This window comes from Magnolia sinica, chromosome 11 (genome assembly GCF_029962835.1).
Source record: "Magnolia sinica isolate HGM2019 chromosome 11, MsV1, whole genome shotgun sequence".
Classification (NCBI taxonomy): domain Eukaryota; kingdom Viridiplantae; phylum Streptophyta; class Magnoliopsida; order Magnoliales; family Magnoliaceae; genus Magnolia; species Magnolia sinica.
This window is the reverse complement of record NC_080583.1, coordinates 75,417,410-75,437,237: the sequence shown is the minus strand read 5'-3', so window position 1 is coordinate 75,437,237 and position 19,828 is coordinate 75,417,410. Positions and strand designations below refer to the sequence as shown.

The window sequence follows — 19,828 nt, the reverse complement described above, 5'->3', positions numbered from 1 at the left end:
CATCGATACTGAAAAAATTTATGAAAGAAAGATCAAGACACAACAAAAAATTACCCCAAACAATAGCATTCTCACACAATTAACGATAGCCTGCATTCGGAACAGCCTCCCTAAAGATACAACTTCAAAAAATAAAATAAAATCTGGAGATTCCTACTCACCTTGCAAATATCCATGGATAACTTGTAGAGCTACTCACCCATCTTGTCACATCGAAAGTGTCGCCCTCCACCAAGAGTGACCTAGAGAAGCTGGTGTATGAAGGTGTGTTTTCATCTGCCTAGCCTGATGTCTCACCAGCATAAGCACGTACCCCTTCATGAGAATGCATGTTGATTTTATGAGGAAGCCTCTCACCCAGTGTCGTGAATGTTGCGTGTGTGAAGCGACTTGCCCCTATGGCGTGGAGGTGTGCGGAGTTATTGCAATTGCATGTGTCATGCCCCAAATTCGGTTTCCGAAGCTCATTCGTCGTAGACCGAATCCGGTGATGACAACCTCCATAGTACCTCGATTTCAGCTCCTAGCTTATGACAAGATTCGAAAGCGGAATTGATGGGGACATCACGCGCACACGCACGCCCCCCTATGCAGGTACACAAGGAGGAGGAGAGCTCCACCATCGATTTGGATCGATGATGACGTCCAAGGAGGGCCTCCTAGTTAGAGGACTGCGTTTTGGTTCATTAGAGTGGACTCGATAGTCATTTGAATCCCACCATAGGTTCTCATGATCGTGGCTCACTATTCTAATTAATCTAGTACTTTGGGTTTTGCTTATTATTGTTATTAGGAGTATCATGGACGGTTTAGATTGCTTTGATTAATTGTTATTTTTTATTATTTCATCACCAAGTAATAAGATACGCACATGGCACGAGTTTTGGGGTATAGGGTTTTATCATAAATAGGCACCCCTTGTAGTCTTTTTTATTCATAGAAGATTGAATAAAATTTCTGCGTTTTCCTGCTCCTTTCTGACTTGTGAAAGCCTAATTAGGTGCGAAGCCCTCCCTTCTTTGAAGGTCTAACTATCGTGGTGCAAAGCCATACCTATCTCGATTCGCCCTCACCTTCTACCATACATATTTTTCTTCTCCTACAATCATCTACGCTTCAAATCCATCCTCTATTGCAGCCGTTTTTCTCTTACAGCAGATTTCCAGAATTTAACCCTGCAGGAGAGCTGAAACTTCGGCGGAGCACCACGTATAGACCATGCATCGGATCAAGCTGAAATTTGGAAGTTTTGTGGCCCACCCCTGGCTAACCAGGGCCAAGCTAGCCGTTTTTCGATTTGTGGGCCCCACACACGTGTGAGACACCTCCATCACACGTGCGTCTGGGCCTTTACCACTGTCCACGCGTGTGACGCTTCTCTGGTTCGTCTCTCTCTTCTCTTTCACCTCTCTTTCACCGCAAATCCCTATCCCTAACCCTAAATTACTTAAATCCTCAATTTTATGCCCTTTCTTCAACCTTAAGGTTCCCTGAATTAAAATCTATGAACCCCTTGGATTAGGGAACTATTTCTATGCATGTGTGGATGAATTTACCCTCCTTTGATTATTGTTTGGTCTATGATTTTGATTGATCCAACCCTAGTTTGTGTAGGTTTGGGCCTGTATAGATTATCCATGATTGAATGCTTGACCTTTTGTGCGGGATATGGAATTTTGTGTAACTGTTTTTGAACTAACGTGATCTAAAGCCTGAAAATCTTGCACATCGTATTTGAATTTCATGTCCTGCATTAGGAATCCCACAAGGAGGATTTAGGGGAAACTTATGAATCCAAGCACAATTCAAGGAACTCCATGAGCAACATACATATCCATTAATCCGTGAGCTCCTAAGCAGTGGGAGGAGAAATCTCTGACCGCGTGCCCGTTGAAGAATGAGTCAACGACTCATAGGCAATGGCTTGGTTAAAGGAGCCACCTATAAACGCTTTACGCCCAATTATTCCGGATAACGCTTGCATCCTGTCTTATTGCGACTGTCAGCACAAAGTTAGCCGATGCTACAAGTTATGCCTTGGAATGAAAGACTATTCCAAATCCACTTTGTCTATGAACAATCATTCAAGGTACAATACTGATACAGAATATCTCAAAACATAAACAAGGAGTGTGCTCCGGCATCGCCAACAACTGCCTTCTACAGTAACTTGCATGTTAAACAACGTGTTAAGCTTTTTATGAAGCTTAGTAAAGCACGTGTATGAGTGCGCAATGCGTGTGACAGATATATTGCATCAATATATCAATATCAGAGTAAGAGGAAATGATGGAGATCAATCATACAACTAGGCGTACCAAGGCTATACAATACATGCTATGAAATAACACAAGCGATGCATGTTATCATAGTAGACATGTTACAAGGATACAAGAGCGCATACCGAATGATTGAGTCATGGTGCGTAGTATCATGCACCTGTAGGGGTCTTGCACCTAGGGCTACAACGCATGTTAGTCCCATATCTAACATGTAAAGTAATTTCAGGATGATAGACTCCTAATCTTGCATGGTCTCATACTTATTGGGGATCGTGGTTGACGATTGTATCTCACTTAGATTGTATTTACTCATCCACAATCCTGCAATGCATGAATGCCATATATGATGCAACATGCCAATCCTAATGTCTAATTCACATCTCAGTACGGTTCTCATTTAAAACATTACTGGGGTCTCGTAGACTTCCGACATTGGTCGTTGCCGCATCGCGCACATAACCAAGCAATTGGAAGAGACCTCACTATCCGCCTCATTAGTGGTACGTCAAAATCTACTTAGCCAGTTGATGGCAAACTCATTTCGAAGCTAGTCAGACTCAACCTAGCATATAGCCCTATGCATCCAGGCAGGTAAGGTCACACTCCCTTCCAACCTTCCCCGATACAGTAGGAGACGCGGCCTACTAGTATTCGACCCTCGTGCGCTCATGACTTCCACTTGGTCTAGACATTGGAGCATCCCGTGATCTCGAGGTTTATGACCTTTCACCCATGGACATCCTTAGTGTGCAATATGTTGTAACAGAATTTTCAGTGTCCATTCTCATAACCGCCAAGTGCCAACCATAATAATCTCATGGTGGCCACAACCCTGATGTCTCTAAGGTGTGCATGCACATGTGTGAATGCAAGAGTCCATAATCCGAGTCATGCAATTCATGCATACATGTAGTGCGGCCCTATCTCATACGGGTCCCCTAAAAAGTCCCAAATCGTAGGGTTACCAATACAGCTTTGCTGCACATGGGCAAGCCAACACCCATGACCTGAGTACCAACCACAATCTCGTGGCGTACATTTTGATACATTCACATCCATGGTTAGGCATACATATGATACATAGGAGCATATGAATAGGCATGGTATGCATTATACTAAGCATAATATCAGTGTGTCGACCTTATCAAGCCAGGTATACTAGCATGTTACCGATCATGGCGCACATATACATATTTTCATTCATATATACAATGTCGGTACACAACACATGTGATAATTATTAGCCTTAAATAGCTTAACACAGAGAGTGAACCTGAATGGCGGTCATACTAAAAATTTAAATATCCATGTGGCTTGGCCCACTTAAGACTTGTATCAGCCCCACACTTGGGCCCGTGCACATAAAATAGGCCGGTAAAACAAATGTACAATACAACTAAAACATATACATCAAGGTGGGCCCCATGGTCTAAAATGATCTATTAAAACAGATGGATGGCATGAATAAAACACGTACATCCAAATGGAGTTCCAAGTGGGCCCCACAATTGGATGGGATGGATTGCACACAAACATTCACAATGGGTCCCACAGCTAGATGGATAGCGTAGATGTATAATACATTCAACGAGGTGGGCACTTAAAGGGGGGTTTCTAATTGTAGACATTCAGTCGTTTCTATTTCCTATGATATGGTCCACCTAGATCTGAATACACTTCATTTCTAGACTTTGCCTAGGGTGTGGGTTGCACCACATCCACGACAAGGTGGGCCTAGGTGTTATCAATGGCAGACGTTCAATCCACCCTAGTTCCTGCAGTATATGGTCCATCTGAGATATGGACCTACTTCATTATCTGAGATGCGACCCACTAATTTGTGCAAGAGGAATGGAGGGAAGGATAGCAGCGTGGATCCAACCCACAAGCATCACAATGGGCTTGCACTTATACTGTGGGCATCATTGTCCACGGCCCACTATGATGGGGCCCACAAAGCCTCAGGTAAAACTCTTCAGCACATCCTAGGTTATGTGGCATTATAAACAAGTTGGAGGTCTTATAAGCATTATAGTGGGCCCTGACGGTTCAACGGTGATCGTTCCATCACCATTGTTGTTGTTGTAGTGCAGTCCACTTGTTTGGATCTGTCAGATCAAGTGGGGCCCACAAAGGTTCCAAATCAAGTAGATAATTCTATGGGCCCTGCACACAGGTCACGCATGACCTTGTGGCCAGTTAGATGGAAAATAAACACCATGGTGGGACTAGGAAGGTTCAATAGTGGATGTTATTATCCCCACTGCTTTCTATGATGTGGTCCACTTGAGACCTGGATTTGTCTGAATTTGCACTTCGGCCTTAAAATGATCTTGCAAAATAGATGGACGGTATGGATTAAACTCATACATCAAGGTGGGTCCCATGAGTGGGGGGCTCTGTTGGTCAGTGTGCTCAGACATGCTGTCATACAGCGTCGTCCTCTCGAGGACCCCAGAAGCATTGGATCAAGTTGATATTTGTGTTCTCCCCTCACCCAGGTCCACGTGGCCTAGGGCGACATGTTGGATAGCAATTAAACATCAAGGCGGGCCGGAGGATGGTTTCAATGGTAAGCATCGTTATCACCGTTGCTCACTGTGGTGTGGCTCACCTGAGATCTGAATCCGCTTCGGTTTTGAACTCATGGTGTAACACGGGCTGACAAAATGAATAGACGGTGCAGATGAAGCATATACATCAAGGTGGGTTCCACGAATGGGAGCCCTATTCACGTGCATTGCCCTTAAGGCTGAGACAATGGTGCTACCACTGTCTTTTTGCTCAAAGGCTCAAAGATGATGGAGCCACCACTGTCTTCACTAAAAAATGGCTTAAATGCAGCCTACATCATTCTGGCCCTCTCCATCATCATTTTGGGACACCTTTGGGTCATCTCAGGTGCTTTCCATCATCTAGGTTTGAGTAATATCTCGTAAAAAGAAACACATAAAAAGGAATAATTAACATCGTGGTGGGCCATACAGCTACTCGTGCAAGGCACCTTTTCATAGCGTCCAAGGATACAGAGAAGACCGTCCCATTCTCGTGAGTGGGCCACCATATGAAGGGAAGATGCTCATTAATTGTACAACGGCTGGATGGCCTTGATCATCAAACCAAACCTCTCTGATAACCCTCTACTCAACTTTTCTCTGCCTCCGAATCCGATTGTAGAACCCCTTTAAATAGGTAGATTTGGGGTGACACGCAATGGAAAAAGGGATCAGACCATATGAACCTCTGCCTGGGATGCATTTTTACCCAGCTTGGGTGAGCCGAAGTAGAAGATAATTTGTGAAAATTAGGGATTATTCCATGTTGCACATCCTAACTTAATCCGACTCAATCTAACCTAGCAGTGGTATGACTGATATTATTTTACATGTGAAAATGTTATGATTAGGGTTTATCTGAACCTTGATGTATCTATAATAGACAAGAGGGTATTTTTAAAGGTTTAGGTGCAACTGTAATTCAAAGTAACATGTGTGCACGTCCCATATACAAAATGACCGGTGGTTTTCAATTGTACCTCATGTGCTTTGTAATGATCGATTTAGTTTGATGTTTGGGTGGCCCGTTTGGATACAAGTATGATCGACGGTGAGATAATGGGCAAAAATTAAAGTAATCGGATGGTTAGAACCCTGATCAATTAAACAGATGATTGTTTGATCACTTTTGTAAATGGACAGGCATAGAGTGGGTTTTTTTTTTTTTTTTTTTTTGTGATCTACCTATACTGATAGGTTCAAGTGACCGTTCGCGGGTATAGGTTACTTAGATCATTGTTCTGATGGCAGGTTAAGTATATTCATAGGTGACAAACAAGATGAACGGATTCAAATCTTAATTTGATGGTGTGACTGGTATTATTTAGAACACTAATTTCAACAAACAAGTATCCCTGAATCAAAGGTTAGGATTGCTCAACCAATCTGATTTTGTACTGTGATTGAGAAACAGTGGGCCCCACAATTTAGCTGGTTTAATTTGAGTGAATGTAGCATGTAAAATTTTTAGGCACACACTTATCAGGTGTCATAATCTGCTAGACTACCAAATAAATCCCTCTCAAAGGTTCAAAATTCAATTGGGTGGTTACTTGATACTGGACTGTGTTTAACACTTGATACAGAGGCTCATGGAAATGGTACATATGGCATCTATCAACTCAATTAAACCAACTAAATTGTGGAACCCACAGTCACCAAACCTACGTTCCACAGATCAAATTGGTTGAACAATTGTAACCTCTAATTCATGGATACTTCACTGAAATAATTTAGTCGGATGTTTTCCATTTTAACCATCCGATGAATGTCCACCAATCTAATAGCCAGATTATCAACTAATCATAAATTTTGGTTCATGAAACTTTTGTAGTGGTATCCAATATTTGGATGATTTGACTTGAGTAACTTGTATACCAAGTATGCAATTTCTAAGTAATTTTCAAGTGTTTGCTTATGATCCATCATACTCTTCCAAAGCGTAAAATATATATATATATATATATATATATATATATCAGTGTTTTAAATAGCGGTAGCGTGATGTGTAGCACAGCGTGTAGCGTAAGCTACACGATACTTCTATTTTTTAATTTAAAAATTGGACAAATATAATAAATAGTGCAAAAAAAAAGGAAACAAAATATAAAAATGCCTAAAAGATTATTCATTTTATCAATTATAAGCATGTTCAAAAAAATTATTAGTTATCATTTATCAAAAGCCAATCCACATGTATAAGCCAAATCAAATAATTATCACATCAACAACCTTCTAAGCAAACTACTTTAATTAATAATGTCTAATTGAAACCACAAGTCACAATTATGAAAAGCAATAAAAATCCCATAGGTTAAAAGTATCGAGTACAATACAAGTGTCACATTCCTCAACATTAGAAACAAAGAAAACGTGAAAAAATAATAAAAAACTAAAATAGTAAAAAAATACATTGTAGCTTACGCTGCGGACTCTACGTAGCTGTAGTGTACAGATTTACGTTATTTGGGACGCTACATAGCATTATGGTTGCGCTACGCTACGGGCGCTATTTGAAACACTGATATATGTGCGCGTGCATGCGTGCGTGTGCGTGTAAATTCAAATCCATGTATAGTTGTTGCATACACCTGACAACTGTTGCAAGCAACCAAACAACAGCTTATGCACCACCATGTCGTAGGGTTGCCCCCATAGGGAGTGATTTGTGGGGCCATCTGAATGTATGAGTACATCTAAACCGTGAATCTTGTTTGACCCGCCATGATGACACCAAAAAAAATCAAGATAATCCAAAACTTAAGCGGACAACACCATGGAGATTTTATGGGTCTAGACTTGTGATATTGGGATTCAGTTAATGGATTGCATGCAATTGCATTTATGTCTAATGCAAACGGTGACAAAAATGCAAACGATCACCGTTTGGCAAGGGCATGAACAAGGTGGAGTAAATGATGCTAGTGAAGTAAAGGTGAAAGACTCATCTTACCCATAGGCATTGAGTGTCTTAGATTTACATAATTGGCATCGCCTAGCTTTATGTTTAGGAGAGTCACTTGCATGTTATGACTGCCTTCCACAGGAGGAGTGATGATGATATGACTGATTCTCACTAGGATTAATGTTTCGGCCCATCTTCATCCTGGGGAGTTCAATTGAAGGCCCCAATCAATTGAACTTGTAATAAATTTTGCATGATATTCAGTTTTATTTATGAATTGTTTTATGTGAACAATCAACTAATGTGAGTATATTTGTAATCAGTTACAATTCCAACTCAAACGTTTCAAGTTCCTACCTTAACCGAGTCCAATTATGTTCAACAGACAAAGTCCATAGAGATAGTCCTGGGATGCTTGCAGTTGGACCTTGCTTTGGAAAAATCTAAACCTCCAAAATCATCTGAAAACGCTCAGAATATTAATCTTGTAACCTCAGGACATGGACGTGGACATAATGGAAAGGGAAAAAGGAAACATGGTTCTAATAAGGGATCCTCAGGTCCTCAAGGTTCTCCGACTGGTAATTAACTTGAGAACGAATCAAAACATAAGCGGGCTAAAAGGAATAATTACTTCTTTTGCATGAAGTTGGGCCATTAGAAGAAAGACTACATGAAGTACAAGCAGTGGCTTGTACGGAAGGGTAATAATAAAATTCTGGTCTGTTTTTAATCCAATCTAACTGATGTGTCGGTAGATTCTTGGTGGATTGATTCGGGAACAACTATTCACATATGTAATTCTGTGCAGGACTTACTGCAGAGCAGGCCACCAACTGATGCGAAACGCTCAGTATACGTAGGCAATGACGTCAAAGTTGACGTGGAGGCAGTCGGAGTCTATATGCTTAGGTTAGGGCCAGGTCATTTATTGGATCTAGTAGATACATTTTTGTGCCTTGTATAAGGCATAATTTGATATGTATTTCTCATTTGGATAAATTAGGTTATTCTTTTCAATTTGAGAATAACAGATTGAGTATTTACTTTAATTCAATTATATTTGGTACTGACTTTATGATGAATCACCTAGACCAACTAGACTTGAATGGCTCACATGTTTATAATGTAAATTGTATGCATGGAAATAAAGTAGGATCTAAGTGAAGACTAGACTATGAAAATTCCTCCATATTGTGGCATGGGCGATTATGCCATATATCACGTGAGAGATTGGATAAGCTTGTACGAAAAGGGATTCTTCATTCTCTAAACTTCTTCGACTATAAAATGTGTGTCGATTGTATTAAGGGTAAACAGACCAGAACTAGAAAGAATGGTGCAATAATGAGTTTAGAACTCTTGGAGGTGATACACACGGACATTTGTGGCTATTCCCTATAACATCATAGAGTGGGCACTGGGCACAAATATTTTATCACATTTATAGATTACTACTCTTGTATTGGGTACATTTATCTTATCAGTGAAAAATTAAATGCCCTGGATGCTTTTAAAATCTATAAGCCTGAAGTTAAAAATCAACTTGATATGAAGATTAAGGTCGTCAGGTCTGACCATGATGGTGAATACTATGGCAGATATGACGAATTAGGTCACGATCCAGGACCCTTTGCTAGATACCTACAAGATTATGGCATTGTCGCCCAATACACCATGCCTAGGACACCAGAGCAAAAACGTGTCGCTGAAAGATGCAATCGCACCCTTATAGATATGGTGTGTAGCATGATAAGCAATTCGACATTGCCAAAATCTTTGTGGGGTGATGCGATCAAAACTGCAGTTCATATCCTTAACAGGGTTCCCAACAATGTTGTAAGTAAAACCTTTTTTGAGTTGCAGAATGGGAGAAAGCCAAGACTCCAATATCTGCATGTTTGGGGATGTCTTGCCGAGGCCAAAATTTATAACCCGCATAAAAGAAAGCTCGATCCCATAACCGTAAGTTGTTTCTTTATAAGATACCTGAAAAGGTCTAAAGGCCATCGATTCTACTATCATTCCCACTCTATCAGGATTATTGAGACTGGGAATGCTAGATCATTGAGGACACTGAAAATAGTGGGAGCACGAACATTAGGGATTTTGTGTTCGAGGAAGAAAGGATTGTGACTTCCGTCGCAGTCATTCTGGACCACGTTGGTATGAATCTTGCAATTGAGCCTATAGTTATTGCAAATCACCATGATGAACCTCTCACATAACCCACTGATGAAGGAAATCAAAATCACACTCAAAAGGGTGGGCCATTGAGGAGATCTGAAAGAGAAAGGAGTCATGTGATTCCAGACAATTACATCATATATCTGTAAGCACGAGTTTGACATAAGGGCGGAAAAGGATCCTGAATTCTTTACACAAGACAAACAGAGTGTTGATCATTATCGTTGGATTGATGCTATAAAGGATGAGTTGAAATCCATGAAAGACAATGGATCTTGTTGAGTTACCTTAAGGAATAAAACCGATTGGTTGTAAATGGGTGTTCAAAATCAAACGAGACTCCAAAGGTAATGTCGAAAGATATGAAGCCAGACTTGTTGCCAAAGATTTTAACCAATGTGAAGACGGTGATTTGAAGGAGACTTTCTTATCAGTATCTAAGAAAGACTCATTCAAGATCATAATAGCTCTTGTTGCTCATATGGATTTGGAGGTACATCGGATGGATGTAAAGACTGCGTTTCTCAATGGGGATCTAAACGAGAACATATATATGTTGTAACCTGAAGGTTTTGTAGCTGATGACTCAGGACATATGGTTTGTAAACTAAAAAAAATCCATCTATGGGTTGAAACATGCATCACGACAGTGGTACATGAAGTTTCATAAAGTGATTTCCTCATGTAGTTTTGTAGAAAACATTGTATATACGTTAAATCAGTGGGAGTATGTTTGTCATATTGGTTTTGTATGTTGATGACATTTTATTGGCTAACAGTGACACAAGAATGTTGAGCGATACCAAGAAATTCCTATCTCAAAGGTTTGAGATGAAGGATCTTGGTAACGCCTCTTATGTGATCGGCATTGGGATACGCCGTGACAGATTACACAAATTTCTTAGCCTATCACAGAGGGCCTATATTGTTAGGGTACTCGAAAGGTATGACATGCAAAATTGTACTCCTGGACAATCGCCCATTGTAAAAAGCGATAAATTCGGCCAGTTCCAGTGTCCTAAGAATGATTTGGAAAATAATCGAATGAAGGATTTTCCGTACGCATCAGTAGTAGGGAACGTCATGTATGCTCAAGTCTGCACGCGACCGAATATTGCCTTTGCAGTTGGAATATTGAGTAAGTATTTATCCAATTCAGGGATGCAACATTAGATAGCTGCAAAGAACAAAGGACTTCCGATTCACGTACAAAAGGTGTGATCATTTGGAGTTAGTTGGATACTCAGACACAGATTATGCTAGCTGCATTGATACAAAGAAGTCCACATGAGGCTACATCTTCAAATTAATAAAGTTTTGATGATTCTTATATAAAGTTAATTTATGTTTCTCTTTATATATGTGCAATTTGTTCTGAGTAAGTAGAACTAAAGTCATGTCTCATTAGAGACATTTGAAAGCTCCAGGGCCTTTTTAAGGATAGGCATATATCATCACAATATGTCTGTAATCCTTATACTACACTTCCTAGTTTCTGATCTATGTCATTAAGATTAGTAGTATTTATGACCGCGCTTATTCTTACTTCGCTTGGATTAAATGTTGTGATGACTACCGCGATCCGATATTAGTGGTCTTGATGGACCAAATTATAATAGTATTGTCCGTATTATCCAACAATTGCATTAGTTAACCATTTGGATGTTTCCTCAAAATTAAAACATGTTTTCAAAGATTAATCATTGACATTGACCAATGTGGCCCAAGTGGGAGAATGTAAGAATTCTATAAGGTGGGCTTTATTGATCAATGGTCTGGATTGCCGTAGGGGTTGGATAGTGTGATCGAGAATACCAGTGGACCCCACTCAGTTGTGATTCATCTAAAATCGTGTAAGGGGTGGTGCACTACAACTGTGTCACACAGTGTTCTAGTTGGACTAGGATTACCAAATTCGCGTGGAGCCTTAGGGAGAGGAGTTTCGATGGGTTCCAAACTCCTCAACCCTCTAAACTATATAAACATGGCTGGGTCCCCAAGCCTACATACGACTGAGGCTATTCCCATCCCGGTGCTTCTCTAAGGGTGTAAGGTGTGGAAGACTACAGCATCAAGCCTACAATAATGGTGTCCCAACGAGGTTCACTATTTAGTTTATTTGATTTCCATATTTGATGCATAGCACGGTCCGATTCACTTTGGCATATAGTTTATAGTTGGTAATCTAATAATCTGGGTATCCATTTATCTTGATAGTATGAACAGTTTGGATGGGTATATAGACACACAGCTGACCCAAGTATTGAATCGGGAACCACAACACCGGTTTCGGATGATACTTTAAGCCCCGACTTGCATGCAGATGAATATATTGCCTATAGTCATTTTGAATGGAAGGCATTTTGTTAGTTAAAAAAAGGATGAAAGAATTAAGAACTGCACAATACATCCCTAACTCGAATTAGAGTTAAACATTTAATCCAAAACCTATGAGTTTATCTTCTTTGGTGTTTGCTTCATTGCGAATTTGTGAAATCCTCCACATCGACAATGAAGGGAGAATAGAATATATTTAGTTGTAAAAAGGGTGCATATACCAAAAAAGGTGGGTGTAAATAGTGGTACCTAGGACACCTTCACTAAAACATTTGAGGTGCCAAGGGTTTCTTCTCCCTTATCATCCAACATGTAACATGCACCTACGAATTTCTCTTCATTCCATTCAGGGGGCAAGCGGTGCTGTGAACGCGATTGTACTACTTCATATTTTTCTTTTTCCAAAGGCCATACACTACTTCAATTTCTTCATACCGGTTCCAGCGATATTGTTGGTAAGCTGCCCTCTATGTTCTAAGTAGGGAGGAAAGTAATGAGTAAGGTTAGTCATTGTGCTTGCTTGTGATGATTTTTGGACTGCATCTCATTTCAGGGAGCAATTTTCATTGGAAAAGATGTATTGGCTATGATGGAGGTATGTCCTTATTTACCCATCATCCTTGCCATCTTCGTGTCGATGAATTGAAACTTTCTAAACTGGTATTTTTAAGCTCATGTACATGCCACACATGTTAGCATGGAACATTGATGTGAGATCCAATCAATTCATTAGGTTGGTCTGACCTTGTACATCCTTTCCCAAAAATCAATCTACTCCATTCAGCATGTGGGCCCCAATATTGGAAACAGGTGGATGGATTAGAAACTTTGACCAAGTTTTCAGAGCCATCCGTTTGTTATGCTAACTGCAGCCCACCTGACAAGTGGATCGACCTGATTCTTGGGCTAGGGCGTCAATATAGTGGTGCCTTTCTGATGGATGGATTTGATCTCAGATCTATGTGCCATTCTGGCACATGTGTGGTGTGTGCATGAGCATTATTGCACATGTGTATGAGCTTAGCAAAGCTCCTATTACAGAGCAAATGTACCCATAGACATATCCTGTATCCTCTGCTTTTCAGTTTGTACAACTGGGACACCATGGTTGGGTGTGAACCAGATCATTGATCCAATGCACCCCATAGTGCATGGATGATGACTGAAATCTCCTCGTCACAGCAGTCCCTTGGAAGTGGTGGCCTGCAAAGAGATGGCTAAAAGAAATGTGGCAACAGTTCACATTTGGCAGAGGAAAGGCCAAATCCAATTTTGGAGGTTTCGGAACATGGTACATCCACATTGGGGCCCAGAATATCAATGATGTAGATTGCTCAATTGTATGAACTGAAAACCTGAGGATGCTGTAGATAGCTCAAATCAAGGATCATTTAATTCCTTTCGGTTCTGATGCATCAGGACATGACTCGCACCTTACTCAGTCTAAACAAGTGGGGCCCATGGTTGTATGCAAACTGTTGATCTGATGGACCCCACAGTGGAGGGGTCTAGGCTTTTTTCTGTTTTTTTTTCTTTCTATTAACATATCTACTTTGGCCAGCTGACCAAAAGGTTAGTATCTTCCTTCCGATGTGAGACACTTTTGGATTATTTCCTATCCATGATAGAGCCCATCAGATCAAAAGTCTGCATCACTAAACCATGGGCCCCAACTGCCCTTAGGTGCACCAGGACTATGGTTTGAAAACTCGGGTCTGATATAAGATTCGGTATTGTCTGATAAGACTAGGTCCTGGTCTGGTATGAAATGAGTCACAACACGATTGGGGACCAAATGGGACTGAGTCGCGGTGAGTTGTACTGTTTTCATTCCCCAGGCACTCCGAAACTGCTCCTTAAATCCATGATCAGGACATTCACATCTCGATGCATCAGCAGACCCTCTTAATCTTATTAGAGTTTTTTAAAAAATAAATAAATAAGATAAAATAAAATAAAACTAGTCTGGATTTCTAACTTATAGTCTGATTGTTTGCCAGCCAAGCAGTCATATCTCAGGAGAAGCTCACTTGGGGGGTGCTGTGGTTGCTGCCCTTGCATGGGCAAGGATTAGAAGACGACGGTTTTGAATCAGCATCTCCTACCCGTTCTCTTTTCTCCTCCTACTTGAATGGGCCTGCAGATGTTTTTTTGGATGCTGAGATTGTCAGCATTCAGTGAATTGAAGTCATCTGCAGATAAAGGATATAACATCTACAGCACAACGTTTGGTGGTTTTTTTTTTTGTTTTTTTTTTTTTGTCCTCTCCAAATCTCTCTTTCCATTGAATCCATGACACGTGATGGAACCGAAAATGGTAGATCAGGGTAGCATTTGGTTGTAGCAGGAATTAGCAGTTGGCAGGACTTTGTGAACCAAGTAGGTGCCAGTGAATTGTACCGACCTTCCAATACCTCTCTCCCTCTCCCTCCCTCCCTCCCTCAATGCCCATTTAGGTTGGGTCGACCTTCAAGCTCCTCACAAGTGTCATGCTTGCCACTCCTACCAGGCTCAACCTCTCTCCCCCTCTCCATTGCAAGAGTGAGAACTAATCACCTATAGGCAATGGTACCACAGCTTGCAGTACCATATCATCAGTTCTATGAAAACAATAGGCCCCACCATAAAGATCACCCTCCTTGAAAATCAGGCTGGTCCAATCACTAGGTGAGCCATGCTTGTTTTTTTTAGTGAGATTGCCGGTTGTCCATTGCTCCCAACAGTGTGGCCCACTTGATGAGAGAACAGGCCTGGTTTTGGTGCTATGTGATCTTCACGGTGGGTGTATGGTGTTTTCCTGGTATTGATGCAAGTGTCATGTTGGTAGCAAAGATCATTAAGTACCACAAGTTGTGGACTGATCACAGCCTGGGATCCCGATGGACCTAACGATTGAAAGATTTCTTTGATCGAACCGGATCGTGACATTTTCTTCATACCAGAGCATTTGATGGCCACCAATTGGGTGGTTCAGATCGCATTCGATGATTGTGATTTTACAGGCATGCTCTGTTTGAAGTGGGTCCAACGTTTGCACCATCTTGACTAAAACATATTTATGCACTTTGATTTAGTGATCCGGACCGTTGAGCTGATGCCCATTCTGTGGATGGACCATTCCCCAAACATCCCCCCAATCTTTGGCCTTTCTTCAATTGAATGGGAACGGTTTATGTACTTTTATATAATACATTGTCAATTCTCAGGTGTCCAATTGAATGGTCAGGATTGTCATGTTTAGGAGCTTTTTGGGGCAGAGCTCACCATGATGAGGCCCATTGGGCAAACATCCTCGATCACCATGCTCTGCGAACACCCATGGTTTCAATGATCCAGATAATCTGTCAGGTAGGCCACACCATGAATTGGTCATGCCCCCTAAAAGATCCTGCATTGGAGAATAGAAACCGTCCAAATTTTGGTCTTTTCTCGCATGAACATATGTGGACCATTGATGTGACCGTTTTTGCTACTATATTTGCAGGCCAAAAAATTGGAGGATTGTGATTGTTTCTAGGCTTGTTCCATCCACCATGGGTCCCACATGAGGTCCTTACCTCATGGCTTATACTTAGACATGATTCAGCTCAGCCCAGCAGGCCTGAGGAACCCACCCAGCTCCCATCTTGGCTTGTCGATGGTGCTTAGACCCATGGGTCCGACTGTCGGGTTCAAATTTTCCGGCCATTTAGAAGTTTTGAGTCTGGTTTGGGTCTACCACTTTGGACCCGGTTAAAAATCAGGTCTAGCCAGTTTTTGGGTTGTGCCCACTAGGGTTAGATTTAGTCAGATCAGGTTGGAACCTCGACTCTAACATTTCCCTTGTTGGAATATAATATATTCTCACGAGGAAATGCACAAACAATCACATTCAACAAAAGATAGAATATTTGACAGTTGGGATCCTTTTCAATTTAAGATTTTTTATTTTTTATTTTTTGTTAACCATTCATACATAATGTGGAACATCAAATCAACGGCTTGGATGAACCGATCATGATCCCTATGTATACAGATTAGGTCCCAAAAAGGGAAGTTCACTTTCTTTATTATGACCAAGAATCTATACCCCATTAAATATATGTTACCTAGGGTTGGAAAGCCTGCGTTATTAGATACACTAGGGGCGACGTAGGCGGAGTAAGGAGGGAGAGAGAGAAAAAAGGAAAAGGGGCAAATAGACCAAACCTTCTACAACACCTGTTTTGCCCACGGTATAAAGCTCCTAGGGCATCTTTCGAAATATATGGACTAGCAATCCCTGGAATTGGAATATTCCGTTGTGTTTGATGCCTTAGATTCAGAATCCCCTATAATCCAAAAGTAGTTATATGCTTTAAATTATGTAGCATGTTTACTATAGTTTGAATTTAATTACTAAATCAATTTTAATATTTTTAATTAATGTATGTATATAATGTTTGACACAATGATCATAATAGGTCCATTGAAATATATACTTTGGCCACATATGACATTTGACATAATGATCATAATAGGTCCATTGAAATATATACTTTGGCCACATATGATGAAATTCCAGCCTCGGATGGGCAACAAGTATAGAATCACAATGAATACTAACCAATGTTTTCTAATGGTAATATATTTGAACAGGGTTTGGATTGCTCAAATCATTCCATTGATGTAATTTTAGTGATGCAGTTGAGAATTTAATTGTTTTAAGATATCATTACCAAGCAACATATATAATGGATTAGTAGCCTAGTGACACAAGTTATGCATATGATTCTTTCACAATAATAATAATAACAAAAAATAACAAAAAAGATGAGGATTGGTAATCTTAGTAAAAGGGAGGGATCACAAAACTCACCATAAATGAGGATTTGAAATCCCCTCCAATTCATGCTGCCAAAAGATCGGTGGATTTGAATACCCACAAATATTGTCCAATCCCTCCCAATCTACCTCTAAATCCATGCCGAGTCATCATGTTTTTTAACATAAAATTCATCACACCCCTAAGGTAAGTCTTGAGGTTAAAACTAGCTATATCCACAACTCAATAGAATACACTACAAGGAACAATAGCAATGAGATGATGGCCATAGGATTGTATGTTCGCCACCATTTGGCTTTTCTTTCAACAAACCCATTAATTAGGTCTAAATAGCAAAGATAAAGAAAAAAAAGTACAAAAATCAAATTGATAATAAACTTCGGTGGGCCACACCGAGTGAACTTAGCAATTCCGGGAGAAATTTACAATGCCCTATTAGTGTAGCCCACTTGAGTCTTTAAATGGGATTATCCTTTTTACACTTCAAAAAATGGTTTTTACCTTAAGTAGATTTTACATACACAACATAGTAGATCCTATATAGCATCAAGATTTTTAGTTATATAACATAGTGGACCCTACACAATGTTACACCACCTCATTCATGCTACATGCACATAATATAATAATCCACATTAAATAAGGTGGATGAGGCAAGCTTAATCCAAGCCATCCATTGTGCAGTAGAATTTCATTCTTTTCCTACCACACACAACTCTATTTTTATGATGAATTTAAAGAAGGTGGAGGAAGTGGATTGAATCCAACCCATCCCTTGTGCAGTAGAATTTCATTCTTTTCCTACCAAAAAACTTTTTTTCGATGACGAATTTACCCTTTCTTAACTAATACTGTAAAGATTAAAAGACTATTTGTAGGGGTAAAAATGTCCAAACCACTTGAGTGGTATAGGGCTGAAAGTTGGGCGGGTTCAACCCGACCAACCCATGACCGACCAGATATTGGGTTCGGCTCGGGCAGGATATATTGGGTCTGATCTCAAGTTTGGGCTATACAAACACCAACCCGATATAACTTGGGTTGAGCTCAGGTTGAGGTATCAGGTTGCTCGACCCAACCCGAACCCGATCAATATATAAGTTACTTATAAATTATAATTGAGTGTGAATTATGATGTCGAGTCTCATTTGTCCACATCATTTCCAAGGACTCAAACTAACAAGATATGCCGAATTTCTGTCTCCCAAACAGATTATGTGCTATGCTACATGACTTTTAAATGAGTAGTTGTCCTATATTTTAGCTTGTTTTTTTAAAGAAAAAAAAAATTCTTTATGATGAATAATCACATATATAATTAATAAAATCATAGATATAAAAAATAAATCCTATATTAAAGTATAATAAACTAATTTAATAATGAAAATATTAGCACATATACACTTGACCAACTTGACCAAGCGTGCTTGGGTTGAGCTTGGGTTGAGAATTCCCAACCCGAGATTGAGTTAGTTTGAGTTAGGGTTGAGGTATAGGAACCTTGGATTGAGTTAGGGTTGAGTACCGACCTGACCCGGCCTGACCCACCCGACTTTCAGCCCTAGAGTGGTATTTAACAGGCATTAACTAATCTATCAACCAAAATTTTATAGCCCACATATTTGACCGGACCCAGCTTGAAACCAAATATCAAAACCCGATGGGTAGGCAGATACCCGACCCGAAAAGATCAGAGCGCTGTGCCCGAGTACGGTATGATCTACTAAATGAACCTGACCCGTTGACAGCATTCTTCCCATCACACCAAACGGCCTAAACCACCAAGCCAATGGGCCCCACCTGTACATAAGACAAACTGATAAACCGAGGAAACTGTACACAGGAACAAGTGTTTGCTATCGTACATCCGCATGTATTGTTACAGAACACATCTGCAGCCGTTAGATCTGGACTCATTTTTCAATGATCCAAGTCGTTTATATGATGGGCCACCATTGATGGGGAACACCCAAATTGAAAAATCCTCCGATTCAGATATTTCAACCCTTGATCATTTAACTCTACTGCTTTGAATGTGAACCGTCTCGTTCACCCTGTCTTTCGGTCATTTATAAAAAGTTTAGGATATTCCTATCTTAAATATTTTCAATATATAAACATTAATATGTGTGTCCCATCAGATGAACGGTTTGGATCACTGAAAATTATCCCATATCTGGCGGCTATAGTCCCGACGTATCAAACAACGGAACGTGGGAATGCGCTGTAGCAAACCTCAACTGATAATCCGAGGAAACCATGCACTATCCTCTTCATCTATCTCCACGTGCACACCGCGTGACATCAACCACCTAAAACTATAGGGCTAGGCCCTTACTTCATTTCGAAAATGGTAGTGAACCTGTCCTTCTGACTCGTATTACTCGTTTACGTCCATCAGAACCATTCAAAATGTGGACCATGTTGTCATTATAGATAAAAAATAAAAATAAAAATCTAACCATGCAATATAAAGCTATAATAGTGAAATTTAAAAGAAAAATGGTGAAATGCATGATATCAAGTGATTGAAGAGATAATTACTATAATCTTCTCAATGAAAATTTCAATTATCCTCTATCCAGAGATGGTTGTCGATTTGGACGGTCTAGATTGTGTTATAATAGATGCAATATTACGATCGAATAGTCACCACCATTTTTCAAAGGTTGATAAACTATCATAGAAAGCTGAAAGAATAAAATCGTCACCGTCGGATCGCTGATATAAAGGCAGAGGTAAACCCCGCTATTATACA

At 40.2% G+C, this 19,828-nt stretch overlaps 1 protein-coding gene across 4 annotated transcripts in view; it reads left to right on the top strand.

The window, feature by feature from the left end:
- LOC131219391 (RHOMBOID-like protein 12, mitochondrial) overlaps positions 1-14,679 on the top strand; it is a 58,956-nt gene extending 44,277 nt beyond the window's left edge. For all 4 annotated transcript variants that reach the window (XM_058214500.1, XM_058214498.1, XM_058214499.1 and 1 more), the window contains 3 exons: positions 12,617-12,721; positions 12,820-12,861; positions 14,267-14,679. In XM_058214500.1, coding sequence (XP_058070483.1) covers positions 12,617-12,721; positions 12,820-12,861; positions 14,267-14,356 — 237 coding nt within the window. In that variant the 3' untranslated portion in view covers positions 14,357-14,679. The remainder of the gene's footprint in view (positions 1-12,616; positions 12,722-12,819; positions 12,862-14,266) is intronic.
- The last annotated feature ends 5,149 nt before the right edge of the window (positions 14,680-19,828 follow it).